Source organism: Larus michahellis, chromosome 16 (assembly GCF_964199755.1).
Source record: "Larus michahellis chromosome 16, bLarMic1.1, whole genome shotgun sequence".
Lineage (NCBI taxonomy): Eukaryota > Metazoa > Chordata > Aves > Charadriiformes > Laridae > Larus > Larus michahellis.
Genome location: NC_133911.1, coordinates 5,792,227 through 5,814,162, shown reverse-complemented (window position 1 = coordinate 5,814,162; position 21,936 = coordinate 5,792,227). Strand labels below are relative to the sequence as shown.

At 52.5% G+C, this 21,936-nt stretch overlaps 1 protein-coding gene across 9 annotated transcripts in view; it reads left to right on the top strand.

Annotated features, from left to right (window-relative positions):
- The window catches only part of CASZ1 (castor zinc finger 1), a 292,054-nt gene that overhangs the window by 219,785 nt on the left and 50,333 nt on the right, over nucleotides 1-21,936 (top strand). For 2 of the 9 annotated variants that reach the window (XM_074560816.1, XM_074560815.1), the window contains exon 2: nucleotides 2,464-2,623. The exons of the other annotated variants lie outside the window; for them this stretch is intronic. In XM_074560816.1, the coding sequence (XP_074416917.1) occupies nucleotides 2,605-2,623 (19 nt within the window). In that variant the 5' untranslated portion in view covers nucleotides 2,464-2,604. The remainder of the gene's footprint in view (nucleotides 1-2,463; nucleotides 2,624-21,936) is intronic. 9 annotated transcript variants of the gene reach the window in all.

Here is a 21,936-nt window from a genome sequence, read left to right as displayed (position 1 = left end):
ATTGGATAGCGATATAGCGGCTGTCAAATGGGGGACGGATGGGGGTGACCTGAATTCTCTGCCCTCCCTCCTCCCACTCGGGACGTTTATGTCACTTTAATCTCCTTACAGCGGCTGGTGTGCATTTGTTTGAAATAATCAAGGAAATATGGTCAGAAATTGTCAGCTTTCAGATCTAATTTACCTGACAGCCCTGCGCGGACCAGTAAGCCTCTGTGTGCGTGTGTGAGAGTGTGTGTGTGTGTGGTGTATGAGACTGTGTGGTCATGGAGGACTCCTTGTGTCCCTTCTCCCCCCTTTTTCTTCACCCTGTTGTCTCTTGATTCCTAGCAAAAATACTTCTTACACATCTGGGACCACCCAGGACTTTGCAGGAAAAAGAAATAAGTTTGTCAATTTTCCTGTGGTCCCTTTTCCACCCCCACACTCCCATCAGTGCCTCCTCCCAACCTGCTGCCTCATCCTTGCACCATAACCAGCTTTAGGTTTTAGGCAATATAGGATTAGGGGAGGTGGCTGTAATTCTTTATTCCAGATGGCTGGCAACTGCTAAACCCACTGTCACAAGTACCGAGTTATAAAAATACTTAAATTAGGCCCTTTGTTTCAGCCCATTTTCCTGCCAAGCAGCTCTCCCGGTGTCCTGCCGGGAGCCCAGCTTGCACGGCACAGGTGGGGGACTGAGTCAAGGCTGTAATGATGCTGGGAGAGGCTTCTCCGGACTCGCACCTCTCTGGATTCCCTTGCTCAGCTCCATCTGCTTCTTTTTGCCTTTAGCACTTAAAGAGAGATCCTGCAGGAAGAAGGAGCCAGGCATGACTTGGTATGCGCGTGTGCTCACTTAGCAGGTGAAGATCCTGATGCAGGGACATACCCAGGCGGCAGCTCTCGTGCCGGGGGGGTGCACGCTCGACAGAGATCCAGGTTCCCCGCTCTGGACCCAGCCCTGCAAGTACCCGCTGACCTGAGCCCAGTGTTCTGGCTGGGGAGGGAGGGCAACTGCTGTAGGGACAGCGTTTCCTCAGAGCTGCCCTGGTGCTTCACATCTGTCTTGCTAGGTTGGCTCTTAAGGGTTATTATTTATTATTTATTATTGTTCATTAAGTGCTGACAGACTTGGGGCTTTTGTTTGTTTTGTTTGGGTCTCCATTTAGAGGCCTTCGCTGAGGCAGACTTCAGTGCCAAGACCTCAGGCACTTTTACAATTACAGCTTGTGATCCTGTTGTATTGTTTATGTAATGACTCTCAATCCCAAGGGATTCTGCAGCCTTTCTTAGACCCAGCACCCAGCACCTGGCAGGGAGAGTGCAGGGCAAGTGCTGGCCCCTGGTGCCAAGGAAAATCTCTGGGCTTTACGTGCTAGAGGATCGTTAATGCGTAGACAGTTCAGGCTGGACCTTGCTGGGAAGATCCACATGCAGGGAAGATGATTAAGCTGCTTCAGGAGGAGGAGCAGATGATTCATCCCTGCCACGGTCTGTGTGGTTGAGGGGTATCTTAGTGGCTCAGACCTGATGCTCTGGCTGTTGGGTGTCCGCAGCCCACCAGTCTGTCTCCAGTACAGTGAGCTGAGGGACAGGTCTTCGTGGGCCAGCTTATGTGACCAGTCCCCTAAATGTCTCGGAGCTCCCCAAGCCATCTCAGCACTGGGACTGAAACTTCTACGCTGTTACGTAGATGTGTGGCACGCCTAACCAGCTCTGTAACCTGCTGGACATGGGTAGGACATGGTCTCATCCATGACCAGCCGCGTGCGGCTGTGCTGAGGTGGGTGATGAGCTCATCACCATGATTCCTGGGTTTATTTCCAGCTTTGCCATTGATTCGCTTTGTGTATGTAGCCATGCGAATGCATAGCTTTGTGCCAGTGCTTCCTCATCAGTATAATGGGTATAATTAGGCTTGCCTGATTGAAGATAGCGCCGAACGCTTAGTCTGCTGGCAGATTTTTTTCTTTTGTTAGAAGTCCTTTCCGAAAAAAAGGAGGTAAAACCTGATTTTAGAGTGCTGGCTCCCATATCATATTTCAAATATATGTGGATTAAAATCTCTGACAATACGAAACCCTTTCCTTGTGGGATAAGTTCGCTGTGAAGTGTTGCCTTCCCGTAAACATAGCAGAAGCAGAGTTAGGTGAAGACTAAGTGCTTGTACGCGCAGTCTCCTTGTTATTCATCAAAATACAGGATTGCAGGATGGGGCACTGCTGATCTTCTGTGTTAATTACAAATATAACAGAATGTAATATCAAGAATAGTCTAAATAATTTCATGGCCTGTTAACTGAAAGAGAGCTTGAGTTCTGGGACATGCACCAGGCTACCACTGATAATGGTATCTAAAGTCAGTGGTGTCTGGAAGAAGGGTCATACTGTGCTGGCTGCTCCTGTTTCCTTCTGTAGTTTGCAAGACCAGGTGATTAAGAGTGCATTAGATAATTTTCTAACATAACATTCCCTACAGGCAGTTACTGGCATTGCTGTAGAGGCATCCTGAACGACGTGTTGGAAAAGGAAGTGCACAGGACAGTCATTCTGCATTGTGAAAATGTTTGAGACCCCCATGCAAAGCTGTGCTCTGTTCTGACTCCAAGTCTCCTCAAACATGGCCGAGGAAAATGCATGTGAGTGCTGATCTGGGGGCACCTTCTCTTCTTCTATTTGCACCTACTTGTACCTGTTCAGCACATCTTCCCTTTCAGGCACTGCCCCTCTCGCTACAAATGAGTCTGGAGACTCTGATTCCAGCACAGCCAGGAGCTCGAAAACATCCTGTAGCTGGGTGGATGGGATGAAAAGTTCAGATTTGGGTGGCGTGTCATTTTCTCTCAGTTTGATGTGAGTGGCAGCGGAAAGCCATAAGCAGTTCTCCTGTTACTGATGTGGTGTCAGCTGGGAAAATCATTCTTCTGAGCTTAGCGGAGTGACATTAGCATAAGAGCAGTCAGAGAGGGATGGAGTCTAGCAGGTCTGGAAGAGGAGAGTGGAGGCACTAGGCTGAGAGTGTCTGGGATATTTGACATGTCGATTTTGCTTGCTTGTGCCCAGGACTGGAGATGAGCCACTCGTCCTCAGTCTGTGGGGCAAGAGAGTCCTTCAGAGAGCAGACTGGCAGCTCAGCTCACGTCAGGTCAGAGAGACCTTGGGAGTGTGCAAGGAGGAGATGTCCAGGAGTGAGACAGGGCAGAGACACCTGTATCTGCCTTTCCTGGGGAGGCAGTTCAGGCTGTGGAGCTGCCGACTCTCACACAGCATCTTCTCCCAGCACTGAATTCTGGCTGCTGTTCCTGGGCATCCAGCTGGCTTGGGGCAGCAAAGGGAAGAAAGAGCCAGAGCCAGCGGCTCAGCTGATCGGGGGATTTCAGGCAGAGACTGCCCTGCCTGACTTGCAATGGATTCGGGGGCTTTCTGTAGAAACTGTCTCCAAGGGCAAGTCTGAACAAGGCAGTTAGTTACTCTTAATTTCCCACGGAGGCAGAAAAGCCACTGAGAAAATAAAAACGTTGCAATAGAAGGTTTGGGGATAAGAGGGCATAGTGTTGCTGGCCAAACAAGACCGTGTTGGATGATATATCTGTCATCCCATTTAGCTCCCTGTCAGGGGGACCCAAGGACTTCACAAGGATTCAGGACAGGCTTTTGTGAAGACATCCTGAGCAGTGAAGTGGGGTGCAGAATGGGGCTCAGGGAGCGAGGGAGGCATGGCAAACTGTGTGTCCCACTTGCAGCTCATCTGCTGGGGCTCAGTTAAAACACTGTTGTAAGGGAGAAGGGCATCAGTATGTCTCCCACTCACCCTCTCCCTTCCCCCTTCCTTCCATCTCACAGCCTCCCTGGAGCACCATGCAAGTTTATCAATTTACACCAGAATGCAGTAAAATCACTGAGGTTGCCAAGGTCTTGGTTTCATTAATTCTGAACCCTGATATGCCAGCCCCCCGCTCTGGCACTCGTTTGCAGGGCTGTCGCTGCTAGTGCAGGCTCGCCTCACGGCTTATTAAACCAGCACCTTTGAAACCTAGACTGGATTCAGATTCATAACATCTGATTCCCCCATGTCCCTCGCTCCCCCAGTGCCGAGAAAACAGCTTATTAAAAATCACCACTGGTAATTGCCTGGGAAGTCACATTTTTAACACTTTCTTTTAGTTCTTGAGACTTGAGTTTTCTCCTTTCCTGGACCACGGAGTAAATCATGACCATCCCTACAGTTTACTCCAGACTACAGAGGACTTGAAAATGTTTCTGTAGGGTCAATCTGCTCTCAGGAAAGCCAGTGGATCCCAGTCACAGCTGTCTTTGGGGGGAAGGAGACCTGCATGAGGCTGAGAATTAATGATTCAAAGGCAATGATTCCCCATCCTGGGGCAGGAGCTGCCAGCAGGGAGCCAGCAGCTGCAGTGTCTACAGGGACCCTCGGCCCACCGCCCCTCTGTGCTTTCAGTGTCCACAGATCCCAGTCCTCCACAGTGTCTGGAGGTGGCTTCTCCTCCTGGGTCTGATGGAAGAGCAGATGGAGGGAGCGAAGGCTCAGCAAGCGTGTCTGGGTGTCTCTGCAGGGACTCAGCGGTGTTTGTTGGTGGGAGGGCAGGAGTAGCAGAGTAGCAGGGATCTCTTGTCGATATTTGTGGCTTTTTTCATGTTGGTGGCTATTTGTCAGTAAGGGATAGTGTTGAGCTGGATACCACTGAGCTGCTGGAAGTAGAATGAGAGTTGTTGACTTTGAGGAGCTTGAAATGTGTCTTTGCTCTGCAGTGCCAATTTAGCAGCTGCGGAAATGAGCTGGTTAGCTCAGCATTGAGAAAGCAGAAGACAGAGTCCTCCTCACTAGTGAGGGAGCTGAAGGGGAGGAATCACCTTCATGGACTGCTCCAAAGCCCAGCCTGTGGCATGTGGAGTACATTTTCTTTGCAGAATGAATTTGCAGGACTTTGCATGACTCTGGGCTTGCAGGTCAGCCTCCTGGAGGTGGATCCAAGTCTCCTCACTGGGGTGACTCATACTGGTACAATACTGGGACTTCTGGGGGCATCTCCTGTGGTTGTTCACGGAGCTGCCACAGGCTCTGTCAGCAGCAGAGTCTGGGAGAATTTTCCTCCTTCTGCACCCCAGCAGAGGAGGGAAGGGAAGCTGTGGGCAGAGCGGGAGCAGCCGGTGTTGGATGGTCTCCATGTGCGTCCTCGCAGTAGTGGGGCAGCTCTCCAGCCCAGGTGAGAGCCACGCTGCTCCCCAGCTGTCCCAGGGTGCAAAGTACCAGACCTGAGGGAGGGCTTTGTGGGAGAAGACTGAAGGCAGCACTCCCTGAGTTCACTCTGCACGGGAGATACACCCTTATGGAGCTGTCTTTTTATTTGCAAACTGAGCAGTTGTACTGGAAGAGATTTAGCAAACATGGGGCTGCACAATGCTATGTGTACTGAGTCACACATCAGGGCTAGAGCCAACTAGCACTGTGAGCTACTGAGGCAAACATTTGAGAATAGTTACAATAGGCACCAAAAATATCTTCAAATGAGATCTTTCTGCATTGCTGCATGTTGGGTAACAGGGAGGGCTGACAACCTAGGCTTAAACTCTGCCCACATGCTCTAGAGCTCATCCTGGGCAAGGCAGGCAACTGGGATGGGTACAAAACAGAGGAAAAGCAATTTTGCTCCTTTAAAGGGAGCCTTGATTAGCCAGTTTCACATAGGTTGGGAAAGTTCTGCTCTTGTGGGAGGGATGGGGTTTGGGTCCTGCATAGCGAGTGTTTGGCCCTGTGGTCCTAGCCCTGACCGCATTTCAGGAGGGAATGACCCCAGAATTACTAACACACTGTTGGATCTGCAGCTCAGAGCTCCCCACACCAGCACGGGGCCAGGGCAGCATCGGTCCCTACCAGATGCCTGCTCCTGTCTGGTTTTAAAGCTCCCGAGCAAGGGGGCTGCTCTTGAGGTCTCTTGCAGAAGCTCTCCCTGTTGCAAGATTTTCTTAGGGGTTTGATCTGTGGTCGCTGTTCCCTCTCAGCCACGCTCTCTTAAAGTAAAGGAGCTGCTTCCCCAAAGCCCAGGTCTGGTTTCAGAGACCCAATTCCCCAAACTCAGGTTTTGGGGGCTTGTCCAGGCCATCTCAGCAGAGTCGGAGAACAGGCAGCGGAGGCTCTCGGTGCTGCCTGGTGCGTACTCGCACAGACTGAGCGCAGGCAAGGTAGCGAGCACTGAATCCAACTCACCCTTCTGCCAAGTGACCCTTTGGCACCCTTTCCCAGGTCCCCCTGTACCCTTCCCTCTCATCCCGCTGCCTGCTGCTCTCCGCACCCTCCTGCCGGGTCCGGGATTGCACCTCAGCCCCTTCCTGGCTTCGAGCGCACCGTCTCTCCCACTGGTTTTGCAGCGTTTTTTTCTGCCAGCGCAGGGCACTGAAAAGTGCTGGCACTGCCAAAAACCCTGTGTGCACTACGACTCCCCAAACATCCCTTTATTTTTATTGTTCTGTTAATTACTGTTTAAACTTTAATAAGTCACTTCGTCAGGAGGGGGGACCTGCAGTGAGGTTTCTGTGCAAACACTGGGCCCGGCAGTGACTCTAGTGTAACATAACCCTTTATACAATGTGGGAATGTTTAGACTGTAACAGAAACTTGTTATTTTAATGACAGTTAAAGGGGGAAAAAAAAGAAAGGAGCGAATGAAAAAGGGAAGCAAGTTTGTTGGGGAAATGGCTCATCTCAATCTCTCTGTCTGGCCTCTTTTCTCTTGGCTTTAATGATAGCTGGATAAGGAGGCTTTATAGCTTCTGTTGAAGCAAGTCTTGTTCCCAGAGATGCCCTATACGAGGCAGTATGGGGTCCCCTCTGTTCTGCGGGCCAGGACTAACAGCGGAGAGATGCTGATGGAAGCAGCATGGCTTGATTTTGCTCAGAGGCAGCAGCAGATGCCTAAAGCCAATTTGAGCTCAGCCTAATTATTCTGACCGACACAAGAGACTTTCCCCTTCTATTCAGAGCTTCTTCCACTGTTTAAGTTTTTAAGTAGCAATGCTGAAACAGATGCTGGCACGCCATATGTAAGAGTGTCCACATCCCATGGAAAAAGGGACCTTTGAGCTAGAAATGCTGCCTTATTTTGACTGGTCACCACTCAAAAGCAGGAACCATTATGGACACCTGAGAGAGGGAAAAAGAGAGAGAGAACCTGGCTCATACTCTGGGCAGCGGGAAGACAGGGGAGTCACAGGCATCCTCGATTTTGGATTGTGACTGTTGACATCTGTATTGCTTTGAGGTAGCAGAGGCTGCCTGTGCAGCGGCTGATGTCCCTGCATCACAGCACTGAAGTCACCTCCAGGTTTGGCTTGGCTATATTTAGCACTCACTATAGACAAGACCATATAGAGTGATATATATGATCTGAAAACCTTCAACTCCTGCTGACCTCTCTGCTGCTACAGTGAAATCCCCCAAATCTGTACAGTCTGGGTGAGGAGTGACACAAGACCGGGAGAAGGGAGAGCTCTCACTTTTTCCCTGACAGGTTTCATGTTTCCCCTGCCCCCAGCTGGTCCTTGGGGGTGCTGGTCCCCTGGGCAGCGCGGCTTTCTTCCATCCGTGGGTGGTAGGACCACGGGGACTGAGGGAAGAGAGGCGTGAAGAAGGTATGGGGGTGCGGACTGGGGCACAAGGGGTTTGGCAGGAGATGTTGGGGAGGAGGAAGCTGGGATGGTGTTGGGAACTTGAGGAAAGAAGAGGGGAGAGGAAGAGCACGCTAAGGCTGAGGCTGACAATGGGGAGGGGAAGGGGGATCCAAAGGGCAAAACTTTGGAGGGGAGGTCAGAAGGATGCAGGGTGTAAGGAGCACTTTGCTGGAAGCAGAGCCTTTTGTAGCATCAAGAACCTTCCTCAGGCACCAGGTCATTGCCAGGAAACCTTTTCCTCTGTGCAGGAACCCTCTCTCCTCTCTGCTGAGTTTCTGACCAAAACAGGAGCCCGGGGGACTTGCACTCTGTAAAGATTTTTGGTGAGGGTGAATGTAGGGTGGAGCGGGAGGGGACGAAATCACGGGCCTCCAGGGGACTGTGTTTTCCCAAGTGGGTGAGCATGCAGGGAGCAGGCCAAAACGGTTCACGCTTTCCTGCCCGCTGCTGGGGTTGTGATTGTTATTGATTGGGTTTGCTGTTCTCGGCACTTTGTGTTTTTCCAGCTGAGCATTGGCTGCCCCTTGAATTTTTTTTTTTTTTTTAATTTTTTTTACCTCTGCTTTAGTTCAAATGCCTGCAAACATCATGCACGGGGCAGGTGTGTGCACAGCCCTATGCTGGCCGGCACTGTGCGGCTGGGAACGTGCAGGGGTCTGTGTAGGGTCCCAGTAACATGCAAGCCTGCTGTCAGTAGGATTAAATTTGTAGGCCTGTGTTACCTCTGGAAGTGGGTCATACAAAAAGGTAAAGAAGTCTGCTCTTGTAGGAAAACCAGTGTCAGGACTTTATGTTGAAGCAAATAATAGGAATGTGTGCAGGGACTTCCCACACTTGGGCATGTATAATGTATGTTTGGCTGGGGGTGCATGAGCTTCAACCCCACAGACAGAGGGCCAAGGCAACTGCTATCTGGAAGAATAGTTTTGTTTCATTCCCAATGTGTGGTTGTGGCTTTCAGACCCTGCCGAGCCCCTCGTGTTGGCCTGCTGTCCCTCCAGCCTGGTGTGCTCATGTCCCTCCTCCGCAGAGCTGTGCCTGCTCACGGGGCCAGTGGCGGGAGCCGTCCTTTTAGGAATGGCATTTTCCAGGTTCCTGTGTGAGGCTGACCGTGTCCCAGCTGCAAAAATAACTAGCCTATATACCCTGTGGAAACAGGAGCAGCAGCGACACATCTGTCTGGTTTGGGCAGAGCCAGCTTGTAACTAATGCCCCAAAGGGGGGCATCGAGCGGCTGCAAGCTACTTGTCAGCGTGCGGAAACCCGAAATGGAGACCTTTGGGGAGGACTAGGAGGGGCAAAGCCGTGCCGTGGGCAAAGCAACAGATACCTCTGGGCCTCTGGTAGGTTCCAGTGAGACGTTAATATTGACTGGCTTCACCGGACCAGCTGCGGGGCGTGCGGGCTGCCGGTGGGGTGGAGGCGAGGGGCCGAGGCTGGCACTGCTGGGCACCGGCCTTGTCCCCCCTGGCCTCCGCTCCTGCCTCCCCTGTGGCTGGTGGGGTCACTTTGGTTGGCGAGCGCAAGCTGAGCTCAAGGATAGAGCCCCCTGGACGGAGCCAAGGAGCCGCTGTATAAAAAACGCTGAGGTTTTCCTTTTCTGTACAGCGCGTTTCCCTAAATTGCCTTTGACTGTGTGCATCGCTAATGAAAGTTTATGCCCTTGTTAGAAGGACAGGCAGGTCCGTTCCAGTTAGGGCTGGGTCTATCCTTCTGCCAACTGCCCTCCCCAGCACACACACACACGCTCGCTCCCTCGCTCGCTCTCCCTGGTGAATAAGTGGAGGCTGTTACAAAAAAAAAAAAAAAAAAAAAAAAAAAAAAAAAGAGGAGGGGAAAAAAATTTCCATATTTGTGTAAGTTGCTTTAAAAGCATTTTATCATGTCATAAAAAAAAAGGAAAGTACTCTCGGAAATTGATCCTGCACACGAGCCCATTGGACAGAAGGACGTCGGGATGTTAATGGCTATTTTGCTCCAGGGTGGCTTATTAAAAAATTTATACATAAATGCTTAAAATTGCATAAATTATTTAAAAAAAAAACATAGTAAGCAATTTGCAATCCCGATCCACTTTTCCTCTTTTTCTTTCCCTCGTCATCCTTTTCTTCCCTTCTTTCTTACAAAAAAAAAAAAATATTCCTTCCTCTTCTTGTCCCTTGTCCCCTCCCTGTCTGAAAATGCGATGCGTCCAAAATTGTACATGTTTGTGTGTAAAATAAATATGATTTTAAATGTGACCCGCCACTGGCCAGCGGAGCTAGCTACCAGGGGGAAATAAAAAAAAATTAAAAAAAATAAAAAAAAAAGAGGGGAGAAGAAAAAAGAAAAGAAAGAAAGAAGTTTGGATATGATGAGTGTTTCTCGCAGGCGTGGAATGTCACCCACATATCCTGGAGATTGTACTGGGGAGGTTTATGATGGTTTCCCATTGATTTGTTTCCCCGACGCAGCTGCCGACCTCTATTGAGGGACAAACATAATCAGCACTGACGCAAATTAGATGGTTATTCGTTTTGAAAATTGACAGAAAAACAATAAAAAAGATGAAATGCTCCCAAATCAATAGATATAATGAAATTCAAATAATCCGAGAGATGAGGTCTCCATGGCAACTGATAATGTGGAAAAGAAAACAATTTAATAAAGGACAGACACACTTTGAAAACAGATTGGGCAAAGGGAAGGCGGGGGGGCGAGGGAGCAAGGGGGGCCGTGGGTTGGGTGGTGGTGGGAGGGGGCAGCGGGAGGAGGTGGTGGTGGGGAGCCAGAGCCGGAGCCTCTCCGGTTGGTTAGCGGTGCCGTAGTGAAGGATCACTGTCCATCCCAAGGACGCTTGCCATAATTAAGAGAGGCTTTCGGTCCAGAAAGTGCAGATTCAGGTTTTAATACACAAAATTATTTCAGGAGCACTGAATCGGAAAGTCGTTTGTTATGACCTTCCTGAGAGGCCTGGAGCAGGGCATGTTGGAGGCGCGGCGGCTGAGCCAGCTGAGTTATGGCATATTTGTGTTTTTATAGTGCGGAGGGGAGGGGGGAAGGGGGGAAGAAGGTTAAACAGTATTTACAGCTCAGTTGTTTTCAGAAAGGAAAGAGAAATAGAGTTCATGAAAAGATGCGAGTGGAAGAGAGAGAGAGGGAGAGGGAGAGATCCCCTGCCCGGCACACACACTCCGCTGGGACGCCAGCTCCAATGAGACACTCACCGATGCTCTTTTTGCCTTAAGGTGTGGGGTGCAGATGGGCTGGGGGTAAAGAGGGGCTCTTTGGTGGGATGGGGAGTGTGTCTGTCCCTGCTGCCGAGTCTGTCTGCAGGGTCCGGCCGGGAGCCCACTGTCTTCTCACTCCAAGCTGCAGAATAAACCGCTCCTGGCATGCGGGGCTTGTGCTGAAAGCTTGTGTGAGTGTCTGTGTGAGTGTGTGCGAGTGCATGCAGGGTGCTCTGCGCTCGCACGGGCAGCTGCCTGTGTGCGTCCGCATGTGTGGCTGCCGGTGGGCTGCGGATCCGTGGGTGCTCCCGGCGTGTGCGGGGCTGAGCAGAGCTCGGTGCGAGCGGGTGTGCGCCTCTGGGGAGGTGCATACGCTGCCTCTCTGGCAGTGTACTGCGGTGTGCGGATGCAATACTTGTACAGTCACAGGTCCACAGCCGTTTGCATGCGTTAGCGTGTGTTCTGTGTGCATACCCTTTCACGAGCACATGCACGGGCATGCGATTGCGTGTGTTTGCGTGCTAGGTCGTGTGTGCCTCTGCATGTGCACCTGCACCACCACGTTTTTATACACGTGTGTGTTCCCACTGATGGGTGTTTGCAATTAGTGATAGTGCTAGCACATGGATGGGCTCACAAGGACAAGGGAGATAAGAAGATGAGCCCTAATGACCAGCAGAAAGAGCAGCAAAAGGCAAGACAGAGAATTAGCGTGGGTGTGAGCACTGGGAAGCGTGGGGTGAGTGCCCACACAGTGCAGCCCGTGGGGTTTCTCCCCCACGTCGCCCCAACAGGACTGCTGAGTTAACAAGCTCAGGGATGACCCACTGCTTTTGCACCAGAGCTCAGCTCTCGTCTGCCCAGATCCAAGCCTTTTCCACAGCAACAGGACGGACAAGCATTTCTCCTAAGCATGTTGCACAGTATTTGCAGGTGCCAGGCATCTCCGGGGATTAAAGAGCCCCTGAACTCCCAGTGCTGCCTGCGATGGGTGCCTGCTCTGTGGGTTCACAAAAGACTCCCAGCCCCACTTGGGGATTACAGAAACCTTGAAGGGATCTGAGTGTGCCCTTTGCATAACAAGCCCAGAGTACACGTTACCTGCGCGCATACAGCTCAGGGAGCTGTTTGGAGGACGCAACACAAGCTGGAAGGCTAAGATGCTCTGGTTTGCTCTCTGTCACACAGCTCTTGCTGAGGCCTCATTCACCTCATGTGGGCTAACACACTGATTTACTATGCAGGACCAGAAAGACCACCATAATGAACTTTTTCTGGCCCCGTGTTTCTCAGTGATGCAACAAGCATTCAGGCTCCCAACTCCCATTTATGCTCCTGACTTCCCACTGCAATTAATTAGGAGTCTGCATTCTTTGTTGGGTCTGAGCTTAATAGTGCTGAAAGGGATTGCAAATTGCTTTTAAGCTGCCTACCAACTACCAGCAGGGTTTGGAGGGACCCTTTTTGAGGAGGTGGCTCACTTAACCCCTGCCCTTGATTACGGATGACTCTGAGCCCGGCCTGAAGCCAGGGAGCTGCTCTCCACTGACTTGGGTTGTGGCGAGTTTGGGTTCTCTATAAAGTAACGCATTAAAGACAGTCACCAAGAGGGACTGATGAAACTTTGAGCAATTGCCTTCTGAATCTGCATCCGTTAAGAGATATGGGTTGTCTCTCCCGGGTCCTTTTTATTCCCCCAGCGGCAAGTACTTGCAGCTAAGTCTGGTTCCGTCTGTACCACCGTGATATTTCACTGCACGCCCTGCCCTGCCTCTTTCAGCATTTACAAGGGGATCTGTGCAGTGTTTCGAAGGGGCTCATGTCTTGGTCTCTTCTTCTTCGTTCCCTGAGAGCTGGCTCTCATATGGGCTGGCCGGACCTGCTCCAGAGGCTTTCCCAGCCCTGTCTGCTCTCCACCACCCCTTCCCTCCCTCTCTCTGCATCCACCATGTCCTCCTGGCACAGCACCTGGAGCGTGTGTGTGTGTTTATGGCGAGGTGAAGTTAGCTGCCATGTTTGCGTTGAGTTGCCCTGACAACATGTGTGGCTTCACAGGGAGTTTTCCAAGGGCCACAGCCAGCCTGCAGGGACCTGGTGGTGATGTGCTATAACTCTCCACTCTCCCTTTTGCATCTTTCCCCTCGGTTTTCTTCACAACCTGTGGGGAGATTGATGGCGGGATTGTGATGTAGATGTTAGCAGTTCTGCTTGATTTATAGAGTTACTTAGGCTGAGTGAGGCCACTTAGGCTCGTCTAGATAGTAAACCTTTTAACTGGACTAAAAAATTAATAATAAATAAATAAATAAGGCAAGGAGGAGAAACTGGAAGAGAAAAGCCTCTTGGCTTTATGTTATCTGAAAGAAAGACTCTGAAGACAGAAGGCTCCCAGGGAGCAGCCTCTCAGCCTGGGGAGCAGCGAGACCCTGCTCGCTGCGTTAGGCTGGAGCTCTGAGAGCAGGTTTTCATGGGACCAAGAGGAGGAAACTGTTGAAATGTCTCATCAAAGATGCTGCATTGACAGATGAACTAGAAAGTTGGCTGCAGGACACAAGGGACTTCTGAGCTTCAGACTGTCCTGAATTGGTGCCTTTCCTCTGCTGTTACTTGAATTGCAGTAGCACCTAAAATTGCAAACAAGATACTGGGCCCGCTAAATAGGCAAGAAATCTTTGCCCAGATGGCTGACCATCTGAAGAGACCCAGCAGGTCAAGGGCAGAAGGGGAGCCTGCGTGATGTTGTTTGCCCAAAGAGAAACAGCAGGTCAGTAGCAGGGCAGGACGCAGAACCAGGATTCCTGACTCCCGTTGCTCGCTTTTTCCCCCTCTTCTTTCCACTCTGCTCCTTTTGTTAATTCTGGAAGTCCCCTGTGTTACTTGTACACAGGAAGAGGGGCTTATTTCTTGTCCATGAGTGCAGAGCAGGGAAGGGCAGAGGCAAGGAGCTTTTCTGCAGCACCCGGGGGCGAGCGGTAGAGCCTTGGCGGCTCTCAGAGTAAAGGAGGCTGGGGGTAGACAAGATCAAAGCACATTTAGGATCATTTTTGAGATCTGCTCAGGAAAAGGTTCAGACGTGCGTTACTAAAGAGCTGTGAAGAAGGATTAGTCCTGTCCTTGCTCTCAGTTGAACCACTTTCCCCACCAGCTGTGCCAAATGCCTGTGAAGAGCTGGTCGAGCGGCAGCAGAGCAGGTCAGCGGCAGGTGAGAAGGCAGTGTCGCAGAGGGGACCAGCGTGGTCCAAGGGAGCGGGGCCAGTGTGGAGGCTGTCGCGGTTCAGCTGTGCAGGGGAGAAAGGCCCCGAGTGGGTCTGAGCTGGTATGGGATGAGGAGGACGGGGTCCACGCAGGCTGGGGGGGTGCAGGTGAGGAGGTCTCTGCGGCGGGAGAGGGCCAATGCGGCAGCCGAGGATGCAGCGCAGTGCTGAGTGTTAGCAGGTGTCCGTCCTGCTCTGCTGCCTGCCAGCCGGGCTCTGCTCTCCAGCGGGGACTCTGCGGACTCTGGAGGACTTTGAGTTGCAGCCCATTGCACCATTGCAGCAGCAGCGGCTGTGCCTGGGCTGTGCTCGGGCCAGCTCACTCCTAGTGTGAGGTCTGTGCTGCCTTTCTCTCCCTGGCCAGTGATATATGGCATAAATTAGGCCTCTGAAGGGGGATACTGCATCCTTAAGAAGAAATATGTCCTCATTTTTCTTAAACACCGTTTGCACTGAGTGAAATGTTTAGAAGGGACGCTGAGGGATAACTTTATTTCTTACTAGGGAGTTCAGAGCCGTTCAGTTAAACCCATAAAACACTGGGAGTAGGGAAGCTGACAGCCTGCCCGTGCATTAGAAAAGCCATTACTCATCTAGGGGAAATTCACCCCATGCTGGAGCCTCGCGTTACCAATGGGGTGGTCCAAGGGAGGACACAGGATCATCTCCCTCGGCCATCTGAGGGGTCAGTAGGATGCTCAGAGGTGGAAAAGACTCAGTTAGTAACAATCCAGCACAGTGACAGAGTGCTGATACGGAGACCTCAAAGCACCGAGTATACGTGGCTGGGTTCAGCCCATGGGGTGGGTAGTCATCCTCCCATCATCCCTCCTCCTCTTCTTCATGGGGAAACTAAGGCATAGAAAGCTGGGGAGACTGACAGTTACACCATGATTGGAAACCAGGCTGGAAGGCAGCACTCCTGGCTTTTAACCCCCAGCTTAAATCACTAAAACCAAATTCCCTTCCAGAGCAAGGAGTGAAAGTCAGGAGCCCTGACCCCCTGCTCTGTTTCTGCCACCAGGCCATGTCCCCGGGGTGGAGTTGGGAGTCCTGGCTCCGCTTTCATTGCGCCGACGTTCAGCCCTTTCTTCCCAATGGGATTTAGAAAATTCGCTGGAAGACGAAGGCAAGGTCTTGTAGGTGATAGTAACAGGGATTCCTGTCTCGGATGATGGTCGGTGGGGTGGTGGGCTGCGTTACAGCTGTGGCTGGGTGAGTTCTGCTCTCGCACAGGCTCCTCGCTGGTACAGGCTGCTGTCGTTCCCCAGGGGCTGAGTGTCCCAGGGGACAGGGCCACAGGTGCTCAGCATCATGGCAGACAAGGCATCGGCCACCAAGAGGGTGGTGACTTTCTATTTGATACTTTATTTTGGAGGCTTGACACCAAAAGATTTAATATTTGTTTGAAATGAGAAACAGTTCTCAAATGAATTTGGAGAGCTTGGGAATTAATGTCAGCCCCCCCTCCCTTCCCTAAACACCCCTCCTCCCCGTCAGCTCAGCCCCCCCCTTTCAATTTCTGAAGCCTGCTGATTTGAATATTTATAAATATCAGTAAATTATTTATTGTAGCAATCTGCTGTGCCATTTCACCAATCGCCGTTAACACTTTAGGGCTCGCGCTCCAGGAGAACGCGGCTGGAGAAAACAGGCACCTGGCGGCTGGGGACGTGCTCTGGGGAGGGGATCTTGTGCCAGGGCAGAGCCTGCGGGGCTGTGGTGCCAGGGAAGGTTGTCCCTGTGTACAGCAGAAGAGTCAGGGGTGTTTGCAGGAGGGGATGGGGACCCTCTGTGCCCAGTACTAGGGGACACTGCAGGGGGACACCAGGAAAAGACGTGGCTGGAAAGGGAGGCTTGTGTTAATGGGGGAAGGCAGCAGGGAGGATTGCCTGGTGGGATGCGCTTTGCTGCAGCACCCTTGCTGGCTTTGCCCTGCGGTGTGCAGGGACCTCGCTCAGCCTCAGAGCTCAGCGCTAGCCCTCTTTGATCGTAGTTTCTGTTCCCTTGAGGAGGAAAATTCCTCTCCGTTTCTCCTGTCCCATTCCCTCCTTCCATAACTACACTTCTGCAGTGAAAATACACACCATTCAGAGATAATGCGGCTAATTTCTGTTTGGGGAAAGGGGGGGCTCCCTCTGTTCATGAGCTGTTCTCCTGGAGAAACCCCGGCAGCAGCACCAGACCAGCCAGTGGCCAGGTGGGAAACAGAAGCAGCCCAGCTGGCCGGCAGCCCCAGTGCAGCGTACCAGCATCTCCAGAGCCCCGTCGCTTCCCCCACCTCTCAGAAAGTCTTCTGTCCTTCCTTGCCCAGTGCTGGGTTCTGTACGCGGCCTCTCACTGTCACCAGAAAATAACAGCTTCACTCTGCAGCTGAAAAGGTTGAGCAAAGGGAAGCAGGACAGGCTCGCTGAAGAGAACTGGCACTGGTCTCTGCCCCTTTGGGCCAGGGTTGAACCAGGCTCTGGGAGCTGGAAATAAGGAGGAAAGTAGCTGGAGATGCCAGTGTGGCAGGCAGGAGAAGGTCAAGCAGTGCTGAATGCAGGCAGAGCGCACTCTGACCAGCGCTGGCCATGGGGACCAGAGCAGAGTCCCCAGCTTTTCCTCCACGGTTTATGGATGGGGTGTGCAGGGAGAGCCCTCACGGTGATGGGAAAGCAGGGAGTGTAGCTGGCAGCGCTTCCGTAAGGATGCCTTGGCTGCTCACTTCATTTCTCCTCCCACGTCTTTGATTCTCCTTCTCCTCCCTGCCCAGTGCTGAACCGGAGCCTGTCAGGTCCGACTTTAGCACCGAGGGCTTTCCCCGGCTTCACGCAGACACGCACAGGCGGGATCCATGCTTGCAGGGCAGAGGAGGTTGTTAAAGAGCCTTTGTGAACTCCCCAAGGTCAGCCAGAAAAGACAGCATCCACTAATCCAAGGTCATTTCCGGGGCTAAAAGCAATAAAATGTTTTATTGATAAACTGAAGAGGGGAAAATATACACACTATATCCACTCTCACACATTGTGAGCCATGCCTGGGCTGTTGCTGCCTTTGCCCTGGCCCTGCCTGGGATAATGCATGAGTCGTCGTGCTGGAGGGGAAGTGTTTTCTGGAAGGGGCTGCGGGTTTGGCTGCCTTCCCTGCCTCCTCCCGGCGTGTGGCTGGGCACCGCCAGGGCATTGCTCTGGGGAAGCACGTTCCCAATGCCCCAGCAGCCTTCTGCTGTGAAGGTTTGGCTCTGTCTTAGGGATGGCAGCTCAAGTGTGAAGAGGCTCTGGCACGCAGCATCCTCACCCCCAACCCCAGGAAGCCGTGCTGCCCTCCCTGCTTGGGGCTCCCGGGCAGACTGGAGTCTCTCCAGTCAAGCTTGCACCACACTGGTTAAAAAAGCAAAGGACTGTGCAGCATGTCGGTCCTCCTTCCCTCCCCCTGCCCGCCCCAAATAATGCCGTTAATAATTAATCGAATGAGAGCTTGCAGCTCCTGGAAAGCTGGCACTGGGACCTCCCTCCTGAACCGAGCTGCTCAGCTGGGCTTAAAACTCTTCAATAGGAATATGAAAGCTCCATCTGTTCGACGTACCCGTCCCTCTGAAGTGACAGCATGCCGTCCCTCCCCAGCCAGCACCCCTCTCCCCGCAGCATGGGCCCTCCTGCCCCTCTTCAGCTCCTGCCCCATCCAGCAGGGCTCCCCCTGCGCCACCAGCTCTTCCCATACCAGTAAGCTCCTGCCGCACAACCAGGGCTCCTTCTCCTCCACTGGTTCACCCAGCTCTCGCACGCCCCTTTTTCATAGCCGGGTCCCTTTCTCCCCTCTACTGGGGTTTGTTTCTTCGTTGACCCCAAGCCAAAGCCAGCCTCCCGCTCGCTTTTCCTTTCCCTGCAATTCCAGATTTTCTCTTTGCACCACGGTTTGCCCCTGGGCCGGGCTGCCCTACTGCTGTCCACGCTGCAGAGCCCTTTGGTCCCGCACACCGTGACCCGTCGTAGCCCCTCTAGTTGGACTAGATGATCTCTAGAGGTCCCTTCCAACTCTGAAGATTCCGTGATTCCGTGATTCTCCCTTGGGAGGAGGCAGAGCTGAGCCGTGCCCACCTTGGCAGCACCTCACTGGGGAGTTGGTGGGCGAGAAAGTGCTGCTTCGGGGACTGCATGGAGGAGAGAGCCTGGGTGGGGACCGGGGGAAAGAGGGGCGATGGGGACAGCGCCTGGGCTTGTTGGCAGCGTGTTCAAGGGGTGACAAGGCAGGCAAATGGCGAGGTGGTTTTTGTCCTTGTCCTTGCCAGGCCTGGCTGCGGCAAGGCATCCCTTTTCTTCAAAGGGAGGTTTGCTCTCAAGATGCCACGGGGCTGGGTGCGGAGCTGGGGGAGCCGGTGTCTCCTCGCAGGGTGTGGGGAGGGGGCAAGCGGAGTAAACTCCCGGTGGCATTGTTTTCAGAGGAAGTGCTCAGTGTAAATAGAGCATGTGGGAGAGTTTGTTCTGGGCAGAGATGAAAAGTCCGTGTGACAGGCTCAGGTTATAAACGGCTTCCTCAGATTGATGCGAAATCAAAACATTTCTATTTAGACGAAGAAAATGAAGGGGGATGTTTACTTAGCCTGGAATCTTTAAACAGTGTGATGGAGACACAGGGTGATTTCGGGTGGGGAGCTCGGCCTGGGGGGAAGGAGCCTCTGCCTGACTTCGGGGGTCCCTCCCTGCCTGGCAGTCCCGACCTCGGGCAGATACGAGAGTCCCTCACTCGCCAGCTCAATTCCTCTCCCTCCGCCTGAGTGAACGAGACACGGATGCTCTGGTCCCCTCCGGCTGATGGCCATCTTCGGCCTGTCTTTGGGAGAAGGGGTTCCCTTCTGCTTTGAAAATTGACAGGCTGAAAGAGGGGAATAGAAATGCTCATATAGGTGATGTCCTTCCCATTCCACAGACAAGGAAATAAGGCAATGGAAAGATAAAATGATGTGTCTGGGCTTGTGGAGAGTTGGTTGCAAGGTTGGCAGACGCAGCTGGGAGTCCTGATTTCCTGCGGCCATACGTGCATAGGTGGAATGGAGATACGTAAGAGCCTTGGTACTACAGGGCAGATCCCATGTCAGGAAGGTCTCTGGGAGGGTTAGTTTTATGGAAAAGGTATGTTTTCAGAACTTTATTTTTAACTTAAACTTTAGGAAAAGATTCTCAAATTGTGAAAGAGCAGCATTGCTGTGCTCAAAAAAATTCCCAAACACAAGGAAAAGGGACAGGAAAGATGCAGAGGAGAAGGGCAGGAGCTGGGGGCCAGAATCTGGGGAGGCAGAGGGGCAAAGCCTCTGCGTGAGATGGAAGGAGGCAGGAACAGGAATGGAAGACAAGTTGCAGGCTCCCTGGAGTTGCTGCGTACGCGGCAAGTGCAGCCTCGGGAACGTCTGTTCCTCTCTTCCTTTGAATAAATATTTATATATTCATTTGCCGGCTGGTGCACGCACTTGGCTGCACACCTCCAGACCAAAATAATGGGACCTGCCCTCATCGCAGAAAGGGGGAGGGCAGTGGGGATTTGAGCTGCCGCGTGTCTGCCTCCCAGTTATCTCCAGCTGCGAGCGGCGCTGAGCTCACCAGTTACGCAGGGCTGGGTATGGTGAGGAGGTGGACGGGGAATCACCAGGCAGTGTTGGGGAGAGCGGTGCTGGTGATTCAGTGCTGACCCGGTGCCCCAGCCCTGGGCAGGCACCGCACCAGGCGGGAGCCACCGTCGTCCCCACCTGTGGCCACTGAGGCTCCGCTGGCCCTTTGCCCGAGCACACAGGCGTGAGCTGTAGGTGTCCTGGCCGGGCTCCAGTTGGAGCTCACAGCAGCCTCCTGAGATTCCCTCTGTGGTACCAGTTGCGCATAGGATGGGCCTTCACTTTCTGCCCTAAATAGAGTGGGAATGTGATGGGAAAGGAAGGTGCCAGCACACAGAGACTTTTGCAGCTTCATGGGCGTCTGCCGGTGCCCATCTGTATGCATGAGGACTGCGTGCCTGTGTTGGGGGAATGTGTGAAAGGGAAACGCGTGGGGAAACGTACAGTAATGTATTTTGGGGAGGTGGGACTTTTTAACCCCTACGTGTATGACTACATTTATGGAGCGTGCCAGCGCATACGCACAGCTCTTGAAGAGCTATCATTTCTAGATGGGGAGCTGTGTGTTTGGGGGCAACATGTGCTTTCCCTTCGTGAAAGCACGATTGCATGTAGGTGTTAGTGCCGGGGGGGTGAGCCTTTGGAAGGTGGAGGAGTACATTTTGCCTCCCTTTGTGTGGGGGGCTGATATATTTGTCGGGGGGTTATTTTTCTTGCGGTCCTTGACAGGGAAGCGTGTCTGAAGCTGTCAGGAGTTTACGCTAAGCAGCCACTCTCTGGCTCTTGGACAGGAGGTCTAAAGTTTCAGTCTGTTTGTATTGGGCTGTCATGTTATGGGATTAGGGGCTGTCACGATGGCTTCTGGATGCATTGTAGGGGGTCTGATTAATCTCACCGTGCTTCTGTGGAGCAGCACCTCTGTGCTGGTGACAGGGAGGTGTGGGCTGGGCTGCCACGAGGGACTCCTGGGCAGTGGAGGAACCCGTTCTCACCATTCAAGGTCTGGACGTGGTTTCTGTTGGCTCTCCGTGTGATGGGCCCCTCTTTCAGCAAGACATGAAGTCCAAGAGATCTCCAGCAACGTCCCTACAGTAACTCCACTGTCGCGGGTGCCTGGCAGGCGTTTTACCGGGTGCTTTTCCTGAGCCCTGGGACACGGAGCAGGGTCTGTCCCAGCACTGCACCCCTGGGAAGAGCCAGGCTGTGTGTCCTTTCTTGCCTTGGGACCTTTAACCCTTCTTAGTCTGGGTGTCTCTCGGGGGTATCATAAATAAAGAGGGAAATGAGACAATGCAGCTGCTTTAGAATCAGTTTTTTGCTTTTATTTGTGATTGAGTCTTGTTAATTGTTGGTGCAATAATCATGCAAGTGACTCTCTGATAGGGACCATTTAGTTCAAGATTCTCTGTGACCTTGAAGTTAAGACCTTACCTTCTTCTTTCTCCCCCCACTTTCTCTTACCCCTCCTTTACTAGCTGTCACATATGAATAAACTACATTAAAATAACAAACCCACACTAATTAGCTGATTGTGCTGGGAAGTGTGAGAGCAGAATTTCCTGTGTGTGTGAGAGCGAGCGAGTGAGCAGGCAAAGGGGCCTGATCAACTGATACCAACCCAAGGCGATTTTCTCCCACACGACTGCCGCACACCAGTCTGGTGCTCCAGTGCTCGCACTTGCCCGGGCTCCTGTCCTCCATACTGGTTCCTTCTCGTCCATACTGGTTCTCTTCTCTGAGACTATGTGTAAACCCCATTAAGTGAATTCCTCGCCGTCTCTAGGGTTAGGCTTGGGAAGCTGCTACGGGTGCTGGGGTGCAGTACTGGCTGGTGTGGTTTTGGCAGCCAGCACGTCTGGGATGGAGCTGGGCTCATAAAGCAGGTGGTGCTGCAGTCTGAAGGAGAGAGCAAGTCAGGCTTTTAACAGACTTCATATGCAGCCTGAGCCAGGAGTCCATGAACAGACTACATTCACCTGCCTGAGATGTTTGGACCTTTTGAGCCCAGTTCAATTCCCCCATGAATATGTGCCTCTTTCTTGAGGCCAGTGGCATCCTTTGGTACCAGCAGGTTCGGAGTGTGCCCCTCACTGGGCTCTCCTGGCTGAGCTCCACTCAGAGCGTAGGAAACCAATGGCAGTCCCACCTTCCAGAGGATGACACTGGCCATGCCTGAAGGCCCGTTGGGTTGGGACCAGCCATTTGCTTTTAGGGTTCAA